The sequence below is a fragment of the Glycine max genome, chromosome 14 (assembly GCF_000004515.6).
Source record: "Glycine max cultivar Williams 82 chromosome 14, Glycine_max_v4.0, whole genome shotgun sequence".
NCBI lineage: Eukaryota > Viridiplantae > Streptophyta > Magnoliopsida > Fabales > Fabaceae > Glycine > Glycine max.
Genome location: NC_038250.2, coordinates 31,701,596 through 31,720,685, shown reverse-complemented (window position 1 = coordinate 31,720,685; position 19,090 = coordinate 31,701,596). Strand labels below are relative to the sequence as shown.

The window sequence follows — 19,090 nt, the reverse complement described above, 5'->3', positions numbered from 1 at the left end:
AAGGACACAAAAACACACAAATATGCTAAATAAAAAAAATACAAATATAAAAGAATAGAAGAACAACTAAAAACTCCTAATATTTTAAAAATAGTAAAAGAGTTTGAAGAGAAAATAGAAAAAAAATTGTGAAACAAATCACATAGCCTTTTGGAGTAGGAAAAAAAATATAAAATTTCATTATCTTAAGAAGAAGAATAATTTAATGAGAAGAATATCTCAACAAAAGTAAGACGAATACAAATGAATCCATAATACTTAGAATATTATATAAAAAAAATTCAAGATTATTTAGATAAAAGATTAATTAGATCGTATAAGTCTCCTTCGAGTTGTTATCTTAGAATAATATTTTTTCCATTTTAAAATAATAGTAATCTTAGATTGTTTTATATAGAAAAAAATAATAAATATATAAAAAATAATAATTTAATAAAATTAACCTTATATCATTATTATTAATATTTCATTAAATAAATTAAATAAAAATTATTTTGAAATAATTTTTTTATAATAATTATAATAGAAGGAAGAAAATAATACATTAATGAGTCATTATCTTTAATGCTGGGCCAAAATAAAATAGGTGTAAAACTATCATTTTTTTAATCTATTTATTAACTTTTTTTAAATAACCTATTACGATATATAGTACATACAATCCGACCTTAAAAAACGTGCATGTGTGGGTCATTAACTGTTACGTGTCCATTTCATAGTACACCGTCGTTTGTCGTTAAGGGATTCTCCAAAACACTGCCCTCTCTCTCTAGTCTCTCCACTGACACACTGCGTTTTCCCCTTTCATCCCACACTCTTCTAATGCTACTACCATCACCTTAATTAATTTGTTTCTGTCTTGTTCTTCAGTCCATGGCTGTGTTCCTTAGCACCATCATCCCGATTTCCGTGTTTATGATTCAGAGTTAGAGAGAGTTTCAACTTTCAACAATTTGCCGTTGACATTTTTGATTTTGGTGTTTGATAATGGACGAACCAGGTGACGAAGAAGAGTTCAGGAGGTGCACCCGAAGTGCGTCAGGGGGGTGGAGGTGCAAGGAGAGGGCTATGCGAGGAAGAAGCTTCTGTGAGAGGCATTTTCTGTACCAGCAGCAGAGAAATAGGAGTGCGAAGAAGAAACGTGCTTCTGGGGGTGTTGGTGTGCCCCAGAAAAGAGGAATGAAACAAAGAAAAAAACCTGAAGGTGATTTGGAAAATGGGGTTGTGGGTGCTGGAGTTGTTGGCGCCGATGGTGATGGCGCCGATGGTGATCACACTGGTGGTCCCCATGTTGTTGAGGAATTTGCTGGGCTTTTTGGTGAAGGGCATGATGGTGGGGTGAATCTTGGCTTGGGTTGTGAAAGTTTTGACCTTTGGGGTGAAGTAGAGGGTCAGCATGTTCATATGGGTGGCTTTGGGGGAGGATGTGGGAAACTGGGTCAGGTTGAAGGGCAGGTTCTAGGTCAGCCATGGAGCAATGCAAATGCTGGTGGTGGGGTTTTTGATGCTGTTCTGGGAGGTCATGCAAGTGGAGCTGGTGTGGGTGTTTGTGAAAATGATTTTCTGGACCTTTCTTCTGGAGGTCTAGAAGCTGATTTTGATAGTCTTTATGATCAGGGTTTTCAAGCTCTACTTTGTCAAGGTGGGGGCTGTGAGGAAGATGTGGGTTTCATTGGCTCTGATTGGGCCATTCCCAACTTTGCAGCTCTCGGTGGTAGCACAGGGTTTCAGGGGTTGAGTGGTGAAAATGCATACCAGTTTAGAGGTGAAGAAGTTGCTGGGTGTGTGGGAAATCCAGGAGGGTATGGTAAAGTTGAAGATGACAGTTTTGGTGGCATAGACGTGCCGGGGTCAAATAGCAGGCACCATGGGGATAATGCATCAGATAGCAAGATGCTTGTTCTTGGTGTTGAAGAGGGAATGGAACGATTGTTAGATGGAGGACTTGCCAGCAGTGAAGAGGCAAAAGGTGTAGCCTTCAGGCCAGTGGCTAGGAGGGGTAGGCCTAAAGGTTCCAAGAATAAGGATAAACAGTTTCACACCACCTTGAACAGACAGAGTGTTGGTGAAAATGTTAAAGGAGGAACAAATGGGATCAGTAGTGTCACAGTTTCAGGGTCTGTCTTTAAAGCTGTTGATGAAGGTGCAGTCCTGGGTGAGATTGCGAGGCCAAAGAAGCGTGGTCGACAAAACGGTTTAAATACAGTGAATAATGTCACAATTTTAGAGTCTGAAAGATCTGTATTTTCTGTTGAGGAAGATAAGGCAGGTGATGAAGGTGTGGGTCTGGGTGAGATTGTGAAACCAAAGAAGCTTGGTCGACGAAAGGGTTCAAATAGGATAAGTAATGTCACAGTTTTAGAGTCTGAAAGATCATTGTTTTCTGGTGAGGAAGATAAAGCTGAGGATGAAGTTGCAGGCCTGGGTGAGATTGTGAGGCCAAAGAAGCGTGATCGACCAAAGGGTTCAAATAGGATGAGTATTATCACAGTTTTAAAGTCTGAAAGGCCATTGCTTTCTGTTGAGGAAGGTAGTGCCGATGATGAAGGTGCAGGCCTAGGTGAGATTGTGAGGCCAAAGAAGCGTGGTCGACCAAAGGGTTCCAGGAATAAAAAGAATATTTTGCATGTAAGTAATAATGTTGTTGTCATGTTTGCAGGACCCAAGAAGCTTGGTCGACCAGAAGGTTCAGAAGGAAGAAAGAAGAGTGTAGTGTTGGTTGGTAATAAGGTTGTTGGTGAGATTGCAGGACCTAATAAGTGCGGCAAGACGAAGGGTTCAAAAAATAAAATAAAGAATGTTGTTGAGGTTGGTAATGAAGTTGCTGGTGCTGGTGAGATTGCAGGACCTAAGAAACATGGTCGACCAAGAGGTTCCACAAAGATAAAGAAGAATGCTTTGGAGGTTAATAATGAAGTTTCTGGTGCTGGTGAGATCACAGGATTTAAGAAACGTGGTCGACCAAAAGGTTCAACAAAGAAACGGTATACTGTTGTGTACGCTTCTAGTAATGAAGTGGCATGTGAGGTTGCAAGACAAGATCTGGAAAACAAAATGCTGAGCAATCTGTGTCAAAAAGTTTCTGATGAACTTGTAAGCATAAATAATAAATATGGTCCAGCAATGAGTACAAGAAGTAACTCGAGGAGTTTTGTATTTGAGGGTCAGAAGTTTCCAGGGATGTCTAATGATATTAATTTAGAAGGTGATGGTGGAAGCACAAGTGTTTGGTCAAGTGGTTTGGAAAAAGAAAAAGGGAGGTCTCCTAAACCAGTCAAAGAAATTGAAAACAGTAAGATTACTTGGCCAATTGTTAAGCGTGGTCGCCCAAAGGGCTCAAGGAACAAGAAGATAAAACTAATAGGTCAGGTCAGGACAAAGCATGGACGACCAAAGGGATATAAAAGTAAGGCTGAAGAAGCTGGAAACAATTTTGACAAGGGAGGGAAAAAGCGTGGCAGGCCAAAGGGTTCTCATAGAAAGGAAAAGGAGTCTGCTTACCATTTTGATTCACTGATTGAGAGGCATGGTCTTGTAGCTGAGAAAGAAGGAGGAACTTCTGCTGAATCTGCCTCCAAAAATGATACTGGTCAAGAGAAAAAAATTTATAGCTGTCAAAGAAGTTCTAGAATTACAAGACAAGCTATTAAGCAAAGCCAATCAAGGGGTCTAAAAGAGAAGACACCAGCTGCTGTTACTATAGCAGATGAGAATGAGCCAAATGGTGTTACTGACAGATCCATGACAAATGCTAGAGGACAATCCTTACAAAAACATAAAAGCACTCGTTTCAGCAAAGTTTTGAGTAGGATTATGCCACAGAATGATTTACAGGAGGAATGCATTACACTGCTAGAAGATCAAGTACATGAGGTAAAGAAGTCACATTTTCTTCTTGAATGCTCAGAGAATCCCAGAAATGAAAATACAAAAAGAACAGGATTGACTTGTGCAACCAGCAATGATCAGAGAAGATCTAGTGAAAGACTGAAAGCTTTGCTAATTGATGGCAAGAATTTTCAGGGTGTTGGAAGGGAAGAAACTGTATACCATGGATTGGAATCTTCAGCTTTGATGGTGAGTTACCAATTAAAGTTACATTATTGTATATTTAACTTGATATCTGCAATGTTAATTGAAACCTGCATGATGACAGTCATGACATATTTCTGTTAAGAGATTTTGTTAGTTCCATAGATACACTCATTGTTTCTTTGTGACTTTATATTTCTATTTGTTAATTTCACTATTTTCTCGAAAATCCAAATTTGAATTTATTTGTACTAATTTCTGTTTGTAGTGTGATAACGGAAAGAAAAAGGAGGCAAGGACTTTAAGGTGCCACCAGTGTTGGCAAAAAAGTAGGAGTGGTATTGTCATTTGCACCGAGTGCAAGAGAAAACGATATTGTTATGAGTGCATTACAAAATGGTAAAGTCGAACTATTTCTTTCCAGGGTTCTACTTTCCAATGAATTACCTTAAGGTTAATTATCATTTTTGTCATATCCAATGAAAATGGTTTGTAAAAGAGAATTAACTTTATTAACAGTTAGTAAAAGTATAGCTTTACCAACATCAGTTAGTATTTTACATTTCTAATTAAGTTGCTGATTTCAGACTAGTTCTGTTGTTTTGGTGATATTTGAATTTGAAAATTGTAGGTATCCAGATAAAACTAGAGAGGAGATAGAGGTTTCTTGTCCCTTTTGTCTTGGTAATTGCAACTGTCGATTGTGCTTGAAGGAGGAGGATATATCTGTGTTGGTTTGTGCTTTCTTTCTCTTGCATACTGTTATTCTTTCTGTTACATATGTGATTATGTATTGCCTTCTGCACTTAGTGTGAAATAAATTATTAATCCACAGACTGGGACTGGTGAAGCAGATACAGATGTCAAATTACAAAAGTTGTTTTACTTGCTTGACAAAGTTCTGCCTTTACTCCAAAGTATCCAATTGGAGCAGATATCGGAATTGAAAGTAGAAGCTAGGATGCAAGGTACTCTGATCTGATTTGATTTAGTTATAAATTTTTTTAGTGTTGCATCAAGTTAGTGTACTGATGATTTCAAATGTACAACAATGTGGCATTCTTTCAGGTTCACAACTGCTGGAAGAGGAAGTTGTGCATTCACTAATTGATGATGATGACCGTGTTTATTGGTACTACATCATGAACCCTTATGGTTGAAAGGCAAATTCCCTTTATTCTGAATTTTATTTCTGATGTGTATAATCTAAAGACTAGGAAATGTGTGTTTGCTTTTGTATTAACAAGTAAAATTTGAACCTATCTTGGCCACCTCCCACAAAGTAAATTGTTTATTCTGTTTCTTAGCTTGGGACTTGGATGACAAGTTGAATTCAGCACACCAGGTGTTCAAATGGAGATTTTGTTTCCAGAATCTTTTATCTGTGTGACTGTTCTCTGTCTTCAGGACATATGCTTTTGAAGTTCTTCTGATGCTTGGATGTGCATTGATGTTGTAGCCCTTTTTATTCCTTTTCCTTTTCTGTTTGTACACTGTTTGCTAAAGCTTATTGGAGTATAGTTTTAGTCCTATGTATCTCTTATTTTCTCAATTTCTGTACAACAGTAGTTCAGTTAGGTGTTCTATTCTGGTTTTGTATCTTAGCAGTTAGCTGTCATCTCTAACTCACTCAATGGTAGTTAGAGCTGAGCTGCTCTGTTTCATTGTCCATAAATACCCTATGTAAAAACTACTTGTATAGGTTGAATTCATTTTCTCAATAATACAATTTCTCTCTTCGAATTCTCTCTCAACTATATTAAAGCTAATTTTCATTTTCATAATGAGTAAGATAATTATGAAGTAGCAGTGCTTACCATATTCTTTATTTGGGCATTGGCGTCTGAAATTTGACTTATATTACTATGGATAGGTTCACTTCTTAATTAGTTTTGGCTTTAACTCCAGTTACATCTATCTCACTTTACAAGTTGTTGGGACAAGTTGTTTGCAAAATTTGACTGATCTTGTTTATTTTCCATAATCTAGGATATCTAATCATTTACTTTGACAAATTCATTGACTTGCTTATTTCACAGTGACAACTGCAATACATCAATTGTCAATTTCCACAGAAGTTGTCCCAATCCTAATTGTCAGTATGATCTCTGTCTCACTTGTTGCATGGAACTAAGAAATGAACTTCATTGTGAAGAAATTCCTGCTAGTGGAAATGAAAGAACAGATGATACACCACCTGTTACTGCTTGGAGAGCAGAGCTAAATGGTGGGATTCCTTGCCCTCCAAAAGCTAGGGGGGGTTGCGGTACTACTATTCTTTCTCTGAGGCGTCTTTTTGAAGCTAATTGGGTTCACAAATTGATTAAGAACGTGGAGGAACTTACTGTCAAATATCAACCACCTAATATTGATCTATCTCTAGGATGTTCAATGTGCCATAGTTTTGAGGAAGATGCAGTACAGAATTCTGTAAGGAATGGTGATGTGGAGGGCTTTCAGGGGAGCAAAGAAGATATTAAAAGATGAGGCAGCTACTTTTAAAGACACAGAATTTGAGCATTTTCAAAGACACTGGATAAGAGGTGAACCTGTTATAGTTAGGAATGTTTTTGAAAAGGGTAGCGGCCTAAGCTGGCATCCAATGGTGATGTGGAGGGCTTTCAGGGGAGCAAAGAAGATATTAAAAGATGAGGCAGCTACTTTTAAAGCCATTGACTGCTTAGATTGGTGTGAGGTGCTGTTTGGTTTTTGACATAGCGTTTTCCACTACTTTGTTATTTATTATTTTTATTATGCATTGGATATCTTGCATCCCATATACTGACCGGGTGTTACCTTGAGCAAATCAATCATGGAAATACAAAATTAGATTCATCATAATTATGTCAATTTGTTATTAACCAAATAGTATGATATAATAAATATCAATTTTTACTTGGCTTGATTGATGTACACATATATTCTGTTTTAGGTAAAATGTATTAGTCATAGGAGTCTGGTACTATACACATAATTTTACTCATGTAAAGAGTCTTGGCCCCATTGTGCCCGAGAAACAACAATTCAACCATACACATGCTTATCTCACATTTGTTTGTCTTTACTTCACCCATGCTTTTCCTCTACCCTAGTAATCCTCACCATAGTTCGTACTCTATTTTTTTTACATGTTTCGACAAAGGAAGTCATACATATGTAGTCATAAAAAGTCATAGTCCTATGAAGTCATCCAGTAGACTCCTGGCAAATTGGTCATCAAACAATTAACTGACCTATTTTTCATTTTTTGATAGGAAATTGCTATTGTAGTTTTGAACTAACAAATATTGTGTTTTTATGGTGTTCTAGGTTGAAATTAACATCTTTCAGTTCTTCAAAGGCTACTTGGAAGGTCGTAGGTACAGGAATGGATGGCCAGAGATGCTAAAGCTAAAGGATTGGCCTCCATCAAATTCTTTTGAAGAGTGTTTGCCAAGACATGGTGCTGAGTTTATAGCTATGCTACCTTTTAGTGACTATACCCATCCCAAATCTGGCGTTTTAAATCTTGCCACAAAGCTTCCCGCTGTTTTGAAGCCAGATTTGGGCCCCAAAACATACATTGCTTATGGATCTTTGGAAGAACTAAGTAGAGGTGATTCTGTGACAAAACTACATTGTGACATTTCAGATGCGGTAAGTTGTAAAATTTGGTATGTTATAAAATTAGAGATGTATATCTGCTTGAGTTTTTGGATATGTTGCTCACTACATGCTCGCAGTAGAACATGTAAGAAAGGAATTTACTGTGTTGTGTGTTTTTCACCACACACAATGCCTTTATTTATAATCAGAATTGATACATAAATAGGGAAACCTAATAATGACTAATAATAAGGGTAATCCCTAATTTCAGCCATGCAATCAAACATATTAAATACATATATTTCAGAGAACAATGGAGATGGAAAGTAAAAGGATTGAGAGAATTGAGAAAGGAAAAGAGAAAGAGAAAGAGAGGTTAGAGATTGAGAAACTGATATTATTGAACCCAAGTCACATATATTTCAGAGAACAATGGAGATGGAAAGTAAAAGGATTGAGAGAATTGAGAAAGGAAAAGAGAAAGAGAAAGAGAGTTTAGAGATTGGGAAACTGATATTATTGAACCCAAGTCACAACTCAGATTATGTAGAATTATAGATGATCTGACAACTAACAACCTAACTGTCAACTAGCTTAGTGCGAAAATAGGTTTTAATTTCAGCCATGCAATCAAACATATTAAATACATATATTTCAGAGAACAATGGAGATGGAAAGTAAAAGGATTGAGAGAATTGAGAAAGGAAAAGAGAAAGAGAAAGAGAGGTTAGAGATTGGGAAACTGATATTATTGAACCCAAGTCACAACTCAGATTATGTAGAATTATAGATGATCTGACAACTAACAACCTAACTGTCAACTAGCTTAGTGCGAAAATAGGTTTTATTTTCCCTTGAATATGTGAATGGTACATGGGAGGTATATATAGAATGCACAGGGCAGAAATAAGTGCAGTAATCTAGCCTAGAAATCAGGCAAAGTGATCTCCCTATAAATGCAAATTCTAGATATGGTAAAGACAGAAATGACAGCATCTTCTGGAAATAGAGCCCTTGGCCTGGTGTACCTTTAAGGTATTGGAGGATTCTATTCACATTTCTCATGTCATTTTCAGTTGGGTTTGACATAGAACGACTAGTCATGCTTACAGAAAAGCCAATGTCTGGCCTAGTATGAGTTAGATAGATTAGTTTTCCAACTAGACTTTGATATCTATCTTTGTCAGCTGCTACACTCTCCTCTTCACTCCTTTTGACTGGTTCTATGGTAGCATTGGCTGCTTTGCATCCAAGCATCCCCGTTTCTTGAAGTAAATCTAGAGTGTACTTTCTTTGAGAAACAAAAATACCATTCTTTATCCGAGCAATTTCCATCCCTAGAAAATACTTGAGCTGGCCTAGATCCTTGACTTCAAATTCCTCGGCTAGAAGATTCTTCAGATGATTTATTTGATCATAATCGTCTCCTAGAATTATGATATCATCTACATAAACAATAAACAAAGCTATCTTTCCATCCAGAGAATGCTTAACAAACATAGTATGGTTTGTTTGGCATTGAGCAAAACCATCTTGCTTGACAACTATTGTTAGCCTGTCAAACCACGCCCTTGGAGATTGTTTGAGGCCTTATAGAGATTTACGAAGCTTGCACACCATGTTTGAGGTGCTGGGTGATTCAAGTCCTGGAGGTATTTGCATCAATGGCGATTTTTCCAGAATCACCATCTACAAGCCTTAGCACTTTTACAAGTGGAGTCACACACTTTAGGCAATATGTGATTGATTTCCAAAATCTAGCATCGCTCAACACTAGGCTTGTCACTTGCTTAGCCTCACTTTTACTAGCATGTGGACTAGTAGCCCATTCCTCCGATGCAAACATAGATCTAATTGCATTCTGTTGTTGCTGAATGCAATTCAATGTAAGGTAATAAGTTGCAAACCTTGTCAAAGCCAGCCTTGCCAATTCCCTCCCCTTTGAATACTTTCTATTCAAATTAAGCGCCCATGTATGCCTATATTTGTAAGTAGTGCTTTTCTTTGCATTGTCAATGGTATTATAGAGTACAGGAAGCTCTCCAATGTCCTCAAGGATTAGATCAATGCAATGAGCTGCACAAGGGGACCTAAACAAATTGTTAGGAAGTTCCACATTGCCTGCCTCAATTCTCGGGGAGCAACTTATATATCTGTTGGGCAATTACAAGTAGTGCCAATTGGTTTTAAGCTGAAATCTAACATGGCAGCTTATATATTCTAGTAGGCCCGCTTGTTTTGGCATGCATCTATGGAGGGGTGGGGCTGGGTGTGTTAGAAAGTCCCATATTGCTTGTCTCAATTCTCGAGGTGCAGCTTATATATCTGTTGGTTAACTTCAATTAGTGCCAATTGGTTTTAAGCTTAAAGCTAACAGGTTATCTTCTCCAATAACTTCTTCCCGGCTGCTACAAGATTTGAAGCCCCATCCGTCACAACTTGGACAACATTCTTCTCCCCAATTCCTTCAACAATGCTGTCCAACAACTGAAACAGTTGTGGGCCGTCCTTTATCACATCACTAGTACCAATAGACTTTAAAAGAGCGATCCCATTTTTCCCAATCGGTCTTATATTTCTCTAGACTTTCTTGGATGTTTTCTACCACTTTCTTCCAAAGACTCCCTCACCTCATGATAAGGAGGCTTCTAGCCCCTACTATATTCTCCAACACTCCAACATTTGCACAAAAAGAGAACTCCTTACAGAATTAAATGGTAAAGCATTTCCATGTACGCACTTGCAAATATCTTGAATCACAACATCCCTATCTTCGCAAGTTTGATTACTTGTCTTTAGTATGACAACTTTAGATGTCCCCTCTTTTTCTTTTGCTACTTCAAAACAATCAACACTTTCATGTTTCTTTTTTCTTTACTCTTCAATAGCTTGACAAATATCTCCTTAACATCATGTGGAATCTTTGAAAAAGGAACCACATTTTGATTTGTTCCAGCAAAATGATGCTTCATTCTTGCAATTCCACCACAACATGAGAACAGAACTTACATTGCACTTGAAGTCTATTAGGGGGGACTTATCACAGTACTGCCATGTAATATCAACTGCCCTATTTTTTTCTTGACCCATTCTTCAAAAACTGCAAACAACACAAAAACAGAGGAGAGGAGACAATCCAACAGCATAAAAAAGGGATCACCACAGCAACACAGAAGCATGAACAAGGGTGAAGGGACCAGCATTACTGAAACAGGGAGTTTGCATGAACAATGAACCAGCAGCGAGAAGAGATGAACGAAGTGTCACTCTCTTTTTGCAACGCATGATGAGAGGAGAGGAGAGGAGAGAAACGGTGGAGGAAGGAGACGAGACAAACAAAAATGATAGAACTCAGAGAAGCAAACATGCTTCATACGTGTCTCAATTTTCGCAAAAAAAAAATAAAGTCATTTTTTTAGGGTGACTGACCCGTTTCCGTGACCGACCCTCTGTTTCAGAATCTCCAATTCAAACAGAAATCATGATTCCAGCGATTCTAGTGCGATTCCCATGATTCAGGCTCCGATACAGATACAAGAACCATAGGAACTGGAAATGGAATAAAAGGTATGATCCATGAATATTGATGTGTATATTCCATACAATAAACAAAAAAAATTCTGATTCTAATGAATTTTGTTTCTTATTTGTCGGCTTCTATTTTATCTTTTTCGTAAAGAAGGGGTTCGGTTAATAAAAAGTAAACATAGAATTAATTAAAATAGAATGATCTATTATTAATTATTCTGAATCTTTGTACAATATTTTTTTTTAAATATTATAAAGTATAAACTTAAAACGGACAAATAACGAAATTCATAATGAAAAATAAACTTCTTTGAATTCATATGACGATTCAATGTCAGATTTGCATTGTTGGGCCTCCGATTCGTATGTATCATGATACCTGCGATACTTACTACGATGACATCGAGAATGTCTATTCCTTGGGTATTCTACTGCACATAAAGGCTACAAATGTCTCTCTTCAGATGGAAAATTATTCATTTCCAGAGATGTAGTGGTCAATGAATTATTCACCCACTGTGGCGCTCCTGATAGCTATATATTAATTGCAATCAGTTAGCTGTTTGTAAGACAGTCACAACTGTATCAGTGGCAGTTGTAACTTTCAGTTAAGCACTAGTTAGGCTCTCGAGTTTTTGTATCATAAATATTTGATATAAGCAGAAGCTCTTCACCTTTTGTACATTTGTCTCATTTTCAAGATATTGAAAAATTCTCCAAAATTCTCTCTCTTCTCTTACCTCAACAATAGTTAGTGTAAGTTGCATGTAAAATAATGAAGTTAAATTCAGAATAAATTAAAAAGTGACTTGTTCAAAGTCACACATTCCACCTACTAGTTTTCTCCTTTCTCGTGATTTGCTTTGTTTGCTAATTTCACTCATGGAATCATGCTGTGCATTGATCAGGTCAATATTTTGATACACACAGCTGAAGTAAAGACACCACCATGGCAGCCAAGAATCATAAAAAAAATTCAGAAAAAGTATGAAGTGGAAGATATGCATGAGCTCTATGGCAAGGACAGTAAGGCAATTGGTTCTTGTAGAAGAAAACGTCAAAAGTGTCATGTAGGTATTACCAGGAATCCTAAAACCCCTGAAAAGGCAGACACTTCTGGGAGAGACTCTACCTTGCCCGGAAGTCAATTAAAAGAGAAACTTAATGAACAACAAAGTAGACTCCTAAATATGGGGGAGTCAAGATCAGATAAGGAAGCTTGTATTCAAGGACTTTCAGAATCTGCCAAAAGTAAATTAAGTTTAAATGTTGGTGAGCAGGAAGTTCTCAATTTGAATTCAAGGCTTCAGGATTTTGATCTCAATAATCATGATTCCAGTTGCATAATTCTGGAGAAAGATAGTAAGTTGATGCACTATAAAGTTAATAATGTCAAACAGTGGTGCTCATCATCAGGTGAAGGAATTTCTTTACCAGAACATATGCAGTTTAAGACATGCACAAATGATGATTATGAAAAAGGAAGAATTTCTGCTATGCACCTAATGAAAGATAAGTTTTGCTCTATCTATGACCAATCTGATACACGTTCTGTATTTGATGATTTGAACCTCCCCACTCCACAAGCCAGGGTAAATCAGGAACATCAGAAAAATTACATTGAACAATCCAGGTTCAAAAGCAGGTGCATACATTTTGAGGAGTTACCCTACTACTCTGGGAAGAATGTTTCTGATTTACTCTTCCCGCAGGAGCAGTTTTCTCAACACTATTTTTCTGTTTGTGGGAATGGGGTTGACAACACTGTTTTGCAAGATGTGACAGATACAGGTGGTGACTTCCCTCTTGATGAATCATATGGACAAGATCCTGATAATGATATTGGAGGATATCCAAACACCAGTGAAAGCCATCTGCCTTGTACTTCAACAGAAGATACTAAATTTGTCAATGGATTGAATTCTTTAGACACACCATGTTCAGACATCAATGTTGAAAAAATAGAGTCTGTTAAAAATGACACATCAAGCAACAATTTCTGTCAAAATGATGATCATTTGGAGACTCAATATGGGAGTGCTGTGTGGGACATATTCCGGAGGCAGGATGTACCCAAGCTAACAGAGTACCTAAAGAAACACCACAGAGAGTTTCGCCACATAAATAATCTTCCAGTAAACTCTGTATGGTTACTGAATTGATTTGCTTTACTTTTCTGAATCAGTTGGATTATTTTTATTAGTTTTGAGTAATTTTTTTTTCCTGAATTGATATGTTTTACTTTTCTTTTGCCTCAGGTGATTCATCCCATTCATGATCAGATCCTTTATTTAAATGAGAAGCATAAAAAGCAATTAAAGCAGGAGTTTGGTATGAAATTGTGCTTTAACTAATGATTTGTTTTATGTGGATTTTGTAGCCATCAATTTTTGTCTACCAGGTGTTGAACCTTGGACATTTGAGCAACACCTTGGGGATGCTGTTTTCGTACCTGCTGGATGCCCACATCAAGTGAGAAATAGAAAGGTAATTAAACTCCTGGTTTTTATTAAAATCAAAGAAGTTAAACTAGTTTACATATCTTATACCTGTTCATGATGTGAAAGAGGGGAAAGTCAGAGAGAAGAGAAATAACATAGGCTATACAGAATTATTTAAACTAATTAAATTAATCAAGAAAATATTGATACATTAATAAACATGTTGCATTCATTTATTTAAGAAACTACTGATCCGTGATGAATTAATTTGTCTTACTGAACATACAGATGTCTGCATAATCATTCATCATCTCCCAGCTTGATTCATTGGATAGTAGCGTATTGAGTAGATTGAGTTGGGAACTTTTATTATCTTGAAGTTACTCTGCTGGAAGTTTTGCAAAAAATCATAGGTCATATGGCTATAATGCTATTGGTGGCATATAGAAAGCAAGAAACAGTGCTTACTATAAACATTCAACATGAAAATCAAAATCTTGAAAGCTTACCTTCCCTGCCCCTCCTCCTTTCTTTTCCACAAACTTCTTTTTCCCTTTTTCTTTATATCATTGTTGTACCAGAACATTTATCATTTGGACTTTTTTGTGTTATATCAACTTTGACAGAGTTATTTTCTTTGGCAGTCTTGCATCAAAGTGGCTCTGGACTTCGTTTCACCTGAGAATGTTCAAGAATGCATTCGATTGACAGAAGAATTTCGGTTACTTCCCAAAGGCCATAGATCCAAGGAAGATAAATTGGAGGTACATGTTTCCATGATTCTAAAACACAATATAATTTATAACCTCATAATTTGAAGTTGTTAGTATGATTTTGTTTTGGAACATAAATGGTCAATTGTATTTGCTGATCATGTGTCTCAAATTTCATAGTTGATATGGTAGCTTTAATGGCTGTAGAATAATATTATGGATTTCGTGCTTTGCATCGCACAGCTAGGATCCAAGAGCATATTATTATAATTTCCTTCAGCAAATATACTGGCGAACATTCTAGCTCATGATTTGCATCTTATGTTAATGTTGGCTTCATCATGTAAAATACTTTACTATTCTTAATCTTTATATGGAAGTTAATTGATGGTAGTGCGGATGCATTATATCTGCACCTGTAACACTACTTGTGTCTGGAGTTCCTTACACAAGACATTCTTTGTTCTTAGATAAAGAAGATGGCACTATATGCTGCGGATGTTGCAATAACCGAAGCCACTAAACTGATGAGAGGAAATGAGTAATTTACTCTTAATCTTTTCTCCTCTGCTTCGATTACTCTTAATATTGTTAGCTTTATTTCTTTCTGATGACTTGACCTTATCTCCACATTTTTTTGTGGAGTGTTGTTCGGACTTAATGTGTGTGTGTGTATATATATATATATATTCTGGCGGGGTAAAAATACTGGTTTGACTACTGTTAAACTGTAAATGTCTAAATATTTGCTGTAAATATAGTTATTAGGATACTCAACGTCTCAACCTAAAATCTCTATTTTTGAACAGACAACCTAAACCTCTTAAATCAGGGGATTTATTTAGAGAGCTAATTAGGTAATTGTTCAATTTATTAAGATTGGTTTATTTCCTTTTTCATCTCCCAGTATCATTTTATAAAACTTGAAATAAAGATTGTTGAATAATTGATTACATTGCTGAAGTGCTTGCTCTCACTCAGCAACTCGTGAGAGAAAGATGTTGGTCATATAACTCTGTGTGTTTGCTCTCTCACTCAGCAGATGTATTCTTTTTAAGCTAGATGACTGTTGGGAGTACACCGTCACCATGGTACAATAGTGGACTCTCACCAACTGATAATGGTTCACATACTTTGTTGGGGTTGCCAACATCACAACTTGGTGTCACAACCCCCGGGACGATTATATCATGCAGAATAAGTACGACGATCATAAAGGTCGACGGGGGACAATAGGTCCCTAGTGGGGGACGGTTTTTGTTATTCCCTCAACTTGGCTTTGATACCATCTTAGTGTGTGGATTTGAGCCTAACTCGACCCCAAAAGTTAGCTCATAGGGTAAGGGTTGCCTCCTACTTATATACTCTATCTTGGCCTTATTTTAGGCTAATATGGGACTTGGATTTTTTTCATTATTCCCCACGAGGACTGTAACACCCCTGATTGTTGACATCATGTGACACTTCATTCAACTTCCTTGTTGTTCGAACCCTCCATCGATCAAAATCTTTTGTAGGTAGTCTTTTTCGAGATCTCGACAATCTGTTCTATCTACTTTTTGGATCAATGACTGTCCTCACAAACCAACATGGAACTTTTCAGCATGCTTTGCCTTCACTTACACGCTTTCTAGAAAACTTCCCAGAAGGTCACCCATCTCGTAACTACTCCAAGTTAAGCATGCTCAATTGTGGAGCTCTTAAGTGATAGGCTACGGAAGAGTAGATGCATCTTGTTGGTATAGGTAATATCAATTAATTCCTTTAATTCATCGTCAACTGTACATTTCCATACCTACACAATCTCTGGATCTCTCTCATTTTGGTGTGATATGGTCGGGGTATTACAAGGACTCAAATCCATGTTCCCACAAACATCTAAAAAAATCAATTTCATGCACAAGCAAAGTCCAACCCAGAGGCAACGAAACATTCCTTAGGATCACAAGTAAGCAATATAGTTAACATGCATAATATCCAAAGTCATAAATAAAGATCAACAATCATTACATTGATGGGTATCCCTTTTAAGGTGGAATCCACATAAGCTCATAGATACCAAACATTCTCAAAAAGCAATTATTTCTACAGAAATTCAATTATTCCTACAAGCTTAAATTTCATGCCTCAAAATTCTAAAATTATCATTTGAACTTATAATTCCCTCAAAATTGACGGAGACACTCAACAATAGACATATTTTATCATAAAAATTTACCATACAAAAATTTAAAATTCGCTCATTTTATATTTTAATTTAATTAAAAATTAGTTATGTCAATATACAAAAAGCTAGTTTCCATAAACTACTTAACGTGAAATCTTGAGGTTCTCCCACCTAATGGAGGGGTTGAGAACTCCTCTTGTGGAGAAGTCCTAACAATTGGTGCTTCCGTTTTAAAGACTAGTCCATTAGGTGGGAGAACCTCAAGGCTTAAGTACCACATCAAGTAATTTATTCTACTCAATGTGGGACTCATTCCCCTTTAAGGGCTAATGTCCACAACAGCCTTCACTCTATCGACACTGATCCAGTAGTAGCCCTTTTCCCTTGAATGGCTTCACTCAACTATCAGTATTCGGTTTGCACCTTAATCGAGCCTATAGGTAGCCCTTTCCTTGAGTTCGGCTCTCAAGGAGAGCACCAAAAGACTAATCCATTAGGTGGGAGAATCCTATTCCAACTATTGCAGAGAAGTAGCCATCTGCAACTTTAATTTTTTTGTTTCCTGCACAAGGGCCATAAGAAGAAAATAACTTTGAACAATCAGTGGCACTTGAATCAACAAACCAAAGAGGTTTTGAGTTTTTTTTATTATTCTACAAAGGGCAACAAATGAGTGATTACCTTTTTGGGCAAAAGAGCAAGAAGATTAATCGTCATTTTGGAAAAAACAAGTTTATACAGGCACTCTAATTGTTTCTTTGTGAAAGGAGTTGTCTTAGTTGTAGATGCTGACTCTTGGGTATCTTCAAAGGTGGTTTGGAAGGCATTTCCTTCTCTATTAGATTTCATCTGGATCTTGATTCATGTAGCATAATCTCCAATTTGAAAGTGGGGTCATATTTTCACTTGCAGTTGTTGAACATAATGAACAAGCACAAGTCATTGCCAATTTCACCATTGGAGAAAGCAAGGTTCAGAGTCGAAGCTCTGATACCATATTTAGAAGGTGGACTTAAGCCTAATTCAACCTTACAAGATGATTGCTCCCCACTTATATATCTTGACATTACCTTTAACCAATGTGATACTTCAGCATGCCCCCTCACGGTGGGCTCGGGGTGATCACAATCAAGGTGACTTTCCAACATTGCTCCTCACGCCCAAGGCTACCCGCCTAGAGCGTGATAAACATGGGTGACCCACCAATAGATTTGGATATGCTCTTATGTCATATTAGAATTCAGAAGGAAGTAATTTATTTCTCTAATGATGTTTGAATGATACATCTACTGATTTATAGACAGAATTAATCCCAAAGAGAAAACCAAATCTGCTATAATCAGGAAAAATCAGGAAGCAATAATAGCCTATGATCTATGGTCTGATCAAAATTCAGATTTTATTCAAATCTGATTCTGAAAAGATTTATTACAAAACCAAATCAATGCATAAATTAGGAAATAATTGACACATAATTAAGGACATACTTGCAACATATCCAAGCAGCAAATGAAAGAAGAGAGAACAAATCAACAAATTCAGTTTTATCATTCTAGTTTCTTCACAGCTACATTTTCATTAATGAAAAGTTGAGATACATAATTGAACACTGTTGACTTTTCCAATGGTGTATTTATTATATGAATTATTATTAACATTATGTTGGTTTTGGGTGACCTTGCAGTATGTCAGATGAAGCCAAGGAAGTCCCCCAGCAACACATTTTTACTAAATGACTCTCAACGAAAGGCTTCTAGTTTATTTACTCTTGATTTACAAAGAGCATAGCTTGTATTCTGTTCTGTTTTGCACTGTATCCTTGGCAACTCCATGGAAGTTTGAAATGAATGTTGGTTGTTGCACTAGCACTACACACCAGCGAGATATAGATTAATGCTAAGTACTTGTAACAACAATGGAAAATACTAGGTAGTCGCTATAATATTGGCATAATAAATTGACATGCATTTTGACTTTCATGAATGAGTGCATCATATCATTTTTATCTCATCAATAACTACCCTTACATTTTGCTGAATTTAATTAAATTTCTTTTTCCCGACTATGGTTATAGTTACTTTTTGGACGATGTCAGTTAGATTTTTTCGATCGACTTTGGTTAGAGTTATTTTTTTTCCAAAAAACCTAGCTGGCATTAGCCAAAGCATTGTTGCAGGCAACAATTGATCGAAAAACCCTAGTAGATGTCAGTTGAAAAATAGTCTCGGTCGATGTTAACCAAAATAATTTTAGTTGATGTCAGTAAAAAAAAAATATGGCCAATGTCTGCAAAAATAGTCATCGGTTGACATCGACAAAAAAATAGTCTCAATAGATGTCAACCAAAAAATCCTAGTTGATGTCAACAAAAAAAATTAGTCGACGTCAGCCAAAAAGTAACCATGGCTAATGTCAACCAATAAACATCATCGGTTGACATCAAACAAAAAAACTTAGTTGACATCTACCAAAAATTAGTCCGACTGACGTTGACAGAAAAAACAGTCGATGTTGGTAAAAATAAACAACACTGATTGACATTGACCCAAAAAACCTTAACCGACCTCGATCAAAAAAATATTCTTAGTGAACATTAGCTGAAAATAACTCAAGTCGATGTCAGT

General features: G+C 36.6%; 1 protein-coding gene across 1 annotated transcript; it reads left to right on the top strand.

Annotated features, from left to right (window-relative positions):
* The first annotated feature begins 683 nt into the window (after positions 1 to 683).
* Positions 684 to 18,445, top strand: LOC100800662 (uncharacterized). The gene is made up of 14 exons (XM_041009129.1): positions 684 to 4,077; positions 4,301 to 4,431; positions 4,664 to 4,766; positions 4,868 to 5,000; positions 5,101 to 5,164; positions 6,072 to 6,477; positions 6,521 to 6,727; positions 7,342 to 7,668; positions 12,054 to 13,289; positions 13,404 to 13,476; positions 13,547 to 13,632; positions 14,231 to 14,350; positions 14,770 to 14,840; positions 18,151 to 18,445. The coding sequence occupies exons 1-14, from the start codon at positions 988 to 990 to the stop codon at positions 18,200 to 18,202; spliced, it is 6,099 nt and encodes a 2,032-aa protein (XP_040865063.1). The 5' UTR covers positions 684 to 987; the 3' UTR covers positions 18,203 to 18,445.
* Positions 18,446 to 19,090: the final 645 nt, after the last annotated feature.

What these genes read in the sequence shown, in the direction of transcription:
- LOC100800662 (XM_041009129.1), top strand. Translation starts at nt 988, where the DNA reads ATGGACGAACCAGGTGACGAAGAAGAGTTCAGGAGGTGCACCCGAAGT. An exon ending in AGGAGGATATATCTGTGTTG is followed by an intron (nt 4,767 to 4,867) that starts GTTTGTGCTTTC and finishes ATTAATCCACAG; the next exon opens with ACTGGGACTGGTGAAGCAGA. An exon ending in GATGATGACCGTGTTTATTG is followed by an intron (nt 5,165 to 6,071) that starts GTACTACATCAT and finishes CTTATTTCACAG; the next exon opens with TGACAACTGCAATACATCAA.